The sequence below is a fragment of the Agelaius tricolor genome, unplaced genomic scaffold (assembly GCF_023055355.1).
Source record: "Agelaius tricolor isolate 1412-34295 unplaced genomic scaffold, bAgeTri1.0.p SCAF_5, whole genome shotgun sequence".
Lineage (NCBI taxonomy): Eukaryota > Metazoa > Chordata > Aves > Passeriformes > Icteridae > Agelaius > Agelaius tricolor.
The window spans coordinates 6,532,086-6,541,978 of NW_027269265.1; the positions used below are offsets into that span (position 1 = coordinate 6,532,086).

Below are 9,893 nucleotides of genomic sequence, written 5' to 3' on the forward strand. Positions count from 1 at the left end.
CCTTGAGAATTAAGGAAATTCTGTGCCACAGTAAAACCCCTGACCCCAGCCTGTGCAGCCCTCACTGTCTTTTATTAGCTGTGACAGGATACCTCTCCACATGGGTTACTTAAAGGCATGTTCTTGTTGGCATGTACATGTTTTAATAAAAGGTTTTAAGTTGGGATCTTCTTTAGTAATTTAGAACAAAGGTAGACTAAGGCAACCATGCCCCAGCAGGAAAGCTCTCCTGTTTATATATGCTGCAGAGTAGATACATCCTAAAGTTTTACTCTCAGAAATTAAATTAAAGTAGTCCCAATATAGGTCCAAATAAGTTTTCAGGCAACTGTAATGCCCACTTCTCTTCCCATACAGGAAATGTCATCCTTTCTGTACCCAGATGATACAGACCAGTGTCAAACCAATGTCTCTCACTGCTAGATCAACTTTTAAGTGAAACACAGAAATCCATAAATTATCAGAGGCAAACTCTGAACCTATCAAAATCTACTTCTTTTATTCCAAGTCGCATTGTTGCTTCTGCCTTCTGAATTGTTCTTCTGTGCCTGTAAAGCCCCCAGTAGTGTGGTGAGAAAAAGAAAACCCAGTGAAGCAGAAACTGAAAGAAATTAAAAAGAAGGAAGGAAACCAGCCCTTGTCTCGGTGCTGGAGTAGCACTTCACTGATAACCCCCAGGCACTGCAGAGCAGTTTGTTACTGTCTCAAACATGCTGCTGGCTGAATGAGATGCTCGATAAGTCCTTCACAAAGTGAAGCTAAAACTGCTGAGCCCCTTTCTGGAGGCTGAGCAAAGAGCCCTTGTGTTTTCTTAAATAGGTGCTATTTGAAGTTCTGCTGTTCAAGGCTCAGAGGGAGTGATTTCTTTAAAGTATCATGGAAATTTTGGATATAATAGCGCTGTGGAACACTTAAACAGCCAGCCTAAACTGCTATTCAGGGCAACCATTTATGGTAAGACTGAAAGGGCAGAATTCCTCACCATTCCCAGCCCTGGATACACAGACCCTGTGCAGGACCCATTTGTGGTCCTGTCAGCTTTTAGGAATGGCAAAGGAGTTTTGAACAACAGCAAAGTCTCCAGCTGTGCTTTTTGCCCACCTTGACCCTCTTCTCTGCCACCTGTAGACCCACACCATGTGTGCTGCCTTCTTGGCATACAAGCACAGGGATTTCTCTGTGTGCAGAACAAGGAACTGGACTGGGCCATTGGTGATTTTAGGTGTTAAAGGCTGCAGAGGCTGGAACAGATGGTTTTATAGAGAAGAAAAGGGAGATGGTGCATGTCTCAGTGTTTCCTGGGCACATTTTCTCCTTCACTTAAACCTTTCAACTGAGTCAGGTAAATGTCAAAGTCATGGGTGCTTATGTGGGTAATAAATGGGTTAGAAAACAGCTGGGCAGCTTACAGAAACCTAAATTGTGCAGGCAGTGCCTTCTCTTCAGGACACATATGTGAGATTTAAGAATAGTTTGGTCAAAGATAAGTGTCCAGGTATTGTTCTGGGGAACATGCTGAGTTACAGGCCTCAGCTTACATTCCCTGATCACATAAATAGATCCATTATCACTCAGAGCACTTAAGAGCACTCAAGAGTGTGGCTCCAGCACTGGAACGTAAATTATCTGGGTGTGCCAAAAAGCCTCGTGCAGAAAAGCATCCACAGCTTTGTCAGATGTGGACACTGTTGGTATTTTAGTGCTAATGGCTTGTGTGCTGTGCACCTCATTCTCCTTGCTTCTTGTAAAAATCATTACCCTGTGCTAGCATTTTGTAGGAGTTCATATTTTGGTCTGTGGTCTTGTATCTTAGAACAAAATGCAGTGTGTTCATTTAAAGGATGTTTATTTAAAAAAAACAAACAAACAAGAGAAGGCTACACCACTGGCAGAAATGTCTTTAAAAATTTATAACTGGTTACATACAATGTGCATGGAAGTAATACCTTGGGATCACAGTGATGGACCAGGAATCATTTGAGCTAGCCAGTGCATAAACACAAAGCACAGAAATGTGTCTGCCCATGTGATGCTAAACCTTCATCAGCTGCTCTGCTGGGGGCAGCTCTGTCTCCTCTAATCCAGCCTTCCTTCTGTTCCCTTCTGCATTTCTTTTGGGGTTTATGTCTGTGTGTAATGCAGTGTGAGAAGAACTATTGTGAAGTTATTCCCTCGCCTAAGAAAAGTCCTCCAAGCTTTTTGGCAGCTGCAGAATTAATCACACATAATAATTGCATCCGTGCATGATCATTATTATACCAGCAGCATATTAACCCCATTAAACAAATACAATAGCACTGATGCTGGAAAAGACAGGAGGGGAGAGAACAAGCTATCAGGATTTCTATGGGGAGCAGGAGAAATTCTTGAAGTAAAGACTTGTCTCAAAACAAACATCTACCTGAGCCACAGGTAATGATGCCAACAAGTAGAGAAAATATTCCCATAGGAAAATTAGGATCTTTAAATTAGGATCCTATTTGCTCTGGGATCAGAGTGCTTGAAAGCCATTAGTGGATTTTATTTTATCAGCTTATTTTTGAGGGAAGAAAAGTTATTATCCCTGTTACATTCCTGGAGAACAAAGGCACAGGTTAATTCCTTTAATTACTTCAAAGCAGGCCAGAAAGCTGAATAAAATAAATTAACTTTTAACCTGCATATCTTGCTCTGAACAGGGAACTTGCTTGAGCTCCTAAAGCTTTGTGATTCATGTTCCCATGTCATCAGTAATAGAAGAGGGATCTGTGCCAGGGCAAGCTGGGATGGATTCAGTCCTCCAGATATTGGATAACAGAGCAGGAGATGTGCTGGGAAGCTTCTTGCTGCTGACTGCTTGCCAGTCAGTGTCAGTAAGATTGCAGAAAACCACCTCTCTTTCTGCACATTCTTGTTGCCCATCCATGAATGTAGCTGGAATAAGCTTATAATAAGAACAGCTGAGGAAGCTTTGTTCTGGGTGGAAAAGATGAGGCCAGATGCAAGGAGCCCCAGGAGGATGTCTCAATAATGAGCAGCTGGGCAGTGAGGTGGAAGAGGAAGTGTGGATGAGTGTAAGATATTGCATGGGGACACAGGTGGAATTCAAACGTGAGCAGGATGGACTCAGAGCCTCTTGGGAGTGAAATATTAGGCTCATGGTAAATAGCTGCAGGAAAATGTCAACTCAAGGGTCACCAATAGTACTGAAAAAACCCCCAAAGTAAAGATGGACAAAATGGAAAATTGGTGTTTGATTGTAAATGAGCACCGTGTACAGTTCTGTCTTCCTCTGTTCAAACAGAATATGGCAAGGACTGGAAAGATGTGGTGAGGAGTGTTGGAGACAATCAGGGGGAAGAGGAGCAGCTTCCAGCTGAATAGACTGTGCCTCCTACAGTGCTGCAGCAAAAGGAGGTGGGGGAGGACTCATGGAGGTCTCTAAGTGTCATTGAGAAAGTGAATTAACAACAGAAATTTGCTGTCTTCTCCTGATACAAAACCAAAGGATGGTAAAAGGAAGTGAGGAAGGAGCAGGTTCTGACGAGGAGACAGCTCTTCACCTGAGCTGTCAAATTCCTCTAGAATTAGAGAATGCCATGGATGCTGGAAGCCTGCTTCAATTCTGTGCAGCACAGGAGAAATCCACAGAGAAAGTTCCACAGAGGACTGTTAAATACAAAGCCTCTGGCTGAGGAAGTTCCTGAATCACAAATCACTGGGGATTTGAGAGTATTTGTGAGAGAACCAGCACATGCCATATTTTCATGGATTCATGTGTGTGTGGTACTGGGTGCTGTTGGGTGGATGGGCTGGCTGGGTACAGCTCTCCCCACCACATGTGGCACCTCGGACTGAGAAGCCTTAGGAGAACAAATGTCACACTCAACACAAGTGAAAAAGGGACTTTCAAGGAGCAACTGTGAGATTTGTGTGGGGGATATTCCATAATAATTAGACATCCTGGGATAGTGTGTGGTTATCCAGTAATGTTTTCAATAGCTTTAGGTTTCTGAAAAGCACAGTCCATTATACAGTTACTGGGTATAGGAATCAAGATCTTTCTGAATCAAAGGACAAAGTGGATGGATGGTGATGCTCTCCCACTCCTATGGCTGTGAACATGAAAATTCTTCCCCTCCCAAAACAGGCAGAAGAGAAAAGCCATTTCTACCAGAGTGGAACCATGCTCATTCCAAATTTCTACCAGAGTGGAACCAGCTCATTCCAATGTTTAGTGGGAATCTGCAGTGGCACTGCCAAGCTGCAGGAGATCTGATCACAGGCTGTGTCATCCAGCCATGCTCGTGGGCACTGCTGCTGCAGGTGACAAAAGCCGGGCTTAAGCATCCTTACATCCTGCTCTCGTGGCTGGGCAGGTGTGTGTCCTCCCTGATCTGCTGGGGTGTGCATCCCTGCTTTCTCTGCTAAAGCCCCAGCCCCCTCTCTGAGGCAGCAGCAATGCACTGATGTGGGAAGGAATAGAAATGCCCTTTTTAGAGGAGAGCCATGCTGTGCATCCCGAGAGGTGCCTGTGCTCTGCTGTAGCTGTGTCAGCCAGGGCTGGGAGTGCGGGCAGGTGGTGAACCAGCTCTGCAGCTGACACGTGTCCCAGGTGCTGTGAAATGGAGTGGACATGGGCTGTTGAGGCAGCAGAGGAAGATTACTGAAGAACTGAGCTCCTAGGTGCTCCAGGAGAAGCTTTCTTTCCCGAGAGACCTGTGCAGTTGCTTCCAGGGAGCCCTCATCTCCTGCCCCTCTTGCATGTCACTGATGCCAGCATTTCCCTGCCCTGGAACAGTGCTTCCAGGGACCAGGGCATTCTTTTCTGCTGCATTTTAAATTAAAGGCACTGCTGGTCTGTTCTCTGATGACTCACATGTTGTGAAGGTTGCCAGCTCCCAGCCTCTCTCCCTTGTGAGAGAGCTGCCAGCCCCGGGAGAGGGAACCTGAGAAGAGGCTTGGTGGAACAGGGGAAGGAAAGCTGGCTTCTCAGCAACGCAGTAGGCAGCTCCCAGCTCTTGTATGATTTATACAGTATAGGCCATAAACTGCCTTAATCCAGACTTTCATGACGTGGGGTTGGGATCAAAAGCTCGGGTCTAATCCTCCTCCCGGCTATTTTACTGATCCAGCTGCAGTGAGCCTGGCTCAGAGTGTGAATGTTGAGTGTTCTGCCCCACTGCTGGTTGAAAGGGGAGGCAAAGGCAGCACTAATGGACTTGTGGGCCTCGGACTGAGAGCTCACATGGGGCTGCCTGTACAGAGCAGCACAGAGCGGAGCTCACATGGGGCTGCCTGTACAGAGCAGCGCAGAGTGGAGCTCTGGGGCTGCTCTGCCATGCAGCGCTGCCGTTCATTATGTAGGCTGGGAGCGTGGGCTTGCCAGCTGGGGGAAATTAAGCTCCAGGCCCAAGGCTTTCTTCTGCTGTGGCTGTTATTAGTCTGGATTGCAGCATGCTGACATGGTTATCCTGCTTTTGGAAATGAGCTGGCTCGCCTGGAGCGCGGGTGGGAAAGTCCGCCCGGCGCTGTGCGGTGCCCTGCAGTCCTCAGACGTGAGGGGTCAGGAGTCTTTGGTTGTTTACTTCCTTTCTAAATATAAATTTAAGCAGGGGGGTTGGATGCTTTTGTATTTGCAGTGCTGTTGCTCACGGGTCAGCTTTACTAATAGTGGTGGTGCTTAGTGTAAGTGAAAGCAGAACGCTCTCGCTCTGGTCCCCGCTCCAAAAACAGGAATGCATAAATTACAGTTGATTATTCCCCTGAGTTGTCATTATCAGTTAGTTCCCTCAGAAGAATCATGACAGAAATGGGTCATTAGAAGAATCCTGGAAAAACTGATTGCCTTTGCAGATGAGCTCTCCAGAGGTGTTTGATGGTTGATGGAGACAGAGCAGTCTGCACGAGGAGAGGTTTGCCCAACCCTCTGGAGTAAGAAGATGTAGCACTAGCCCAAAATGTGTCTGGCTTATTACAGCATTCCTTGATTTAGTGCTTTTCAGTCTGGTATTAAATGCTGAGATGCTGGTATTTTATGTATACGTGGATATCGTGCAGTCCACTCATACCAGAGAGGCAAGATGAGTTCAGAGCAAAAATGCTCTGAATGCAGCAAGAACTTCTCTTCCAAAACCTGCATGGAAAGGAGAGCCTGGTAGATGCCGTGCTAAAATTGGTCTTGGCAAAATTAGACTTTGTTCTTGGATCTTCACAGACTTCTGTGTAACCGTGGGCAAGCTGCAGTCTCAGACACTCCCAGATCTTTAGAGGTCTCACTCTTCCTCACTCAGTGAGACGGGTGCCTAAACAGAAGGTGAGTACTTAGGCGCTTTAAAGAGTGTCAGGCCTAATCTCTTTTCCTTTTGTGCTTGATGGAGGTGGCACAAAAGTAAACACTGTGAAGAGCACAGAGTGCTGAGACACACGGTAATGAGGCCATTACTGAACCTGAGCATGTAATTAGGTGGAAAATGTTTGCCTTCATAATGAATAGATGCTCTTACACATACATTCCTCAGTAAATCGTCAAGTTCATCCTTGCTGTAGCAACACTAATTTCACTGTGTAACTGGGGATGGATTTTCTTTGGCAAAGTCAACAGGAGGGGAGAGTTTTCCATCCCAGAGGACCAGAGTGGATCACAAGAAAAGCTGTGTTTTCTGATGAGATACCCAAAAAGATGCTGCAAAGAGCGCAATGCAGGAAGGCAAAACTACAATCTTAAAATTTAGTTAGTGAAGCAGAATAACAGCTCAGCCTCATACGTACCAACTCTGCAAAGCAAATTTCAGATGCTAAATATATGATCCACACCTACTCTTTTATTTCTGTTCAGGCAAGCTTGATTCGTTTGGCTGGTAAAATACACCCAGTGGAATAAACTTGAGGAGAATTTCCAGCCTGATTTAGTTGTGACTTGCACTGGTTTTGTGCCTGTGTTTTCTTGGGGGTGAATAGGGCTCCTGGTATTAGTTCTGCCTTGACCACAGTCTCCTTCCAGCCTGATCCAGAGGATACATGCAGAATTCTCACCTACCTTGGTACTGAACAGACGGGGTCTTGGTGCAGAATTATGTAGAAATCTGACATATATTAAAGAAAAAGCCAACTTTTCTGACTTTAACTCATTGGTGGTGTGGTGGTCATTATTCCTCAAAGCCAGCTGTGTTATTCCTCACTTGCAAAAGTTGAGGCCTCAGTCAGGGATGTGACATCCTGGAGTTTATGGCTGTAAGACTCTCATCCATTCATTGCCTGCAAAATTAACTGGGACATGCTGAAACAGTATCCCATGAGGTGCTTTAGCTGTGGCACTTGCTTTAGTGTTAACACCTAAATCATCTGTGCTGGTATCACTGTCTGCTAGATCTGTGCTGAATTATGGCATCTGCTTTTTGGATTATGAATTGGTTGACTCCTTTGGGCACTGTTCAGATGGATGTGCCTGCAGTTAGGTGTGATGAATCCCACCTGAGCTGCCAGAACTGGTGAAAGTCAGAAGGAAGTATGACAGCAAGGTTTACTGAAAGTAAAATCTAGACCTCAGTGCTTTCCCTGTCTTCTTAGAAAAAGAGATGCAGGCATGTGTGGGACACCTTTCCCTAAAATAGCATAGGAAGGAAATGCTGGGATGGTAGTGAAAAGAAAGAAAAATTTTGAAGTTCAAACAGAGAATTGTACTAATTACCTGCTTGTTTGTATTTAAAAATCAGTCTGGTGGAGTTCTTCCAAAATTTTGAGATCCCCTTCTCAGAAAAAACAAAAAACCCCAATGAATACATTAAAAAAATCCAAAAAAACCTTACTTATCTTTATTTTCAGGGAGCTGCCTGCAGTCTAGACCAGCAGCCAGGACTTACACATGAGGAATGCTTCAGTGCACATCGTGGTTTGTCAGTGCCAAGTACAGTGACATCCCTACAAACACTGTAGGAGTTGTGTCTGCTTTCACATTGAGTCAAGCTGGAACAGAGGGTCCTCTCTCGGGCTTTGTGTTCCTGATGAGCCTGAAGTTGTTACAGATTTCAGTCCCTCAACACTGAATATTACAGTGGAAATTAGTGGAAATTACACCTTTCAGTAAAGTGGGGTTTTTTTCCTTCCCAGACACAATCAGGAAATTGAATCAGAGCTTTCCCTTTCTGTGTGACAAGTTGGTCTTTGCTGGCAAGATCCTCTCCATCCCCAGCGTTCTGCTGGGAGCCAAGCTGGCACCCCCAGCTAATGACTGGGCTGAACTTTCCCCACAGTAACTCGATAGCTGTACAGCTGTGCAGGCTCACAATTTGCTCCTTGATTGTCAGCCTCCTGACAGCTTTTTCAGGGGAACAGTTTGAGAGGAGCGGGAAGCCCTGCTTTGGAGACGTGGAAGTGTTTTCACACCTGAAGTGCAATTTCACACCTTGTGTTGCTCAGTAGATAAGTGCGTAAAATAGCACATCAAACGGGAACAGGAGAGGGTAGAAATGCTGCAGACAAGAGATGGAGGCTTGTTATTTATTTCCTATCTTCAGCACACTCTGAAATAATACTGACTTGCAGGGACCCAGGCACAGATTATGAAGAGGTTAGCAGAGGACTTGTCTAGCCAAGCAATCTGTCACTGTCATGTGCAGAGCGAGGTGAAAACTTACACTGAGCTGGGTCTGTGGAGCTCTGGGAGCTCTGACACCACAGTATTAGTAACCATGTAATAGAGGAGAACTGATTAATACAGGAGGCTGCAGGAATTTAAAGAGCAGATTTACAGGAGCACTAAATTGGACCATCCTTTCCTTGTATTTGCTAAGCATGTTTTACTACTTGTATAGACTTAAATTGTAAATAAAATTCAACTTGGGTCCACCAAAAAAGTAATATGAGATTTTGGAAAACTATTATGGGAGATCAAATAATTTCACTGTTTCTGCAGGGTGTTTTTCCCTCTTTTTCAAGACCCTTATTTTTTAGTATCCCAAAAAATAAATAGTGGTGGAGAGGCAAGGGCAGCTGAAGGAAGCCTGGGTAAGTCAGCCCCAATGAAGCTTGATTGTGAGGGAGAGGAAGGGAAGGTGGAGACACCATTTGAAGTGGAGAATCCATGGAGATGCTCATAGCTTTGGTTACACAGGTTTGCTAGGACTGGGTACCTGATATCCCGTTCTTTCCAAGACAGTGATGTAGGTACAAAGTTTGTGGTGATTGGGAATGGGTCTGTGGCCCAGCCTCATCCCCAGTGGGCACAGCTGTGAGCAGCAGTGACAGCAATGAGCCATGGAGTGCCCAGGTGTGCTGAGCAAACACCCAAGGGAACAGAGGGCACACAGGTGCAGTGCATCAACATGAGGGGGATAAAAGGTTGGGCTGAAGAACAAGAAAGGGTAGACCCTTGCAGCCTTCTGAAGTGATAGGATGTTACTCTGTATGGGCAGGCTCCTTAAGCCTTCTGATGTGGTATGGTGTTATTCTGTTTGGGGGGAATGCTTGAAACCTTCTGAAATTGTTCAGTGAGGCTCTGTGTATCATGGCAGTCTCAACTGTGATATATACTGCAACAGAGTAGGGCTGAAACATGCATCAGTTTTCTTTTCTCCCCAGCTGAATATGAGAAAATCCCAGAGGTGCTTTCATCAACTGCTTCTCATCCCATGGATTTTACCATAAATGCCATCCAGCCCTCATCTGCTGTTCACTGCAGACTAAGCTGCTCTGCTTGGATGGTTTTTGGGGGTGTTTTTTGACTGCCTGGGTCATTCATTTAGCCTCTCACCTGCCCCAAACATGTAATTCCCCTTATTTTTTTGTCTTAGACACCTATGGGAAGCTCTGCCTGCGCAACTCTGTGGGTCAGGAGATGTCCCGCTGCAAGACCTCCCTCCGCCGGGCACAGCCCAACCCTGTCTACAAGGAGACTTTCATCTTCCAGGTCTGTA

General features: G+C 45.4%; 1 protein-coding gene across 14 annotated transcripts in view; it reads left to right on the forward strand.

Moving 5' to 3' along the window:
- SYT16 (synaptotagmin 16) overlaps window positions 1–9,893 on the forward strand; it is a 115,391-nt gene that overhangs the window by 95,277 nt on the left and 10,221 nt on the right. For all 14 annotated transcript variants that reach the window (XM_071426238.1, XM_071426235.1, XM_071426249.1 and 11 more), the window contains one exon: window positions 9,771–9,886. In XM_071426238.1, the coding sequence (XP_071282339.1) occupies window positions 9,771–9,886 (116 nt within the window). The remainder of the gene's footprint in view (window positions 1–9,770; window positions 9,887–9,893) is intronic.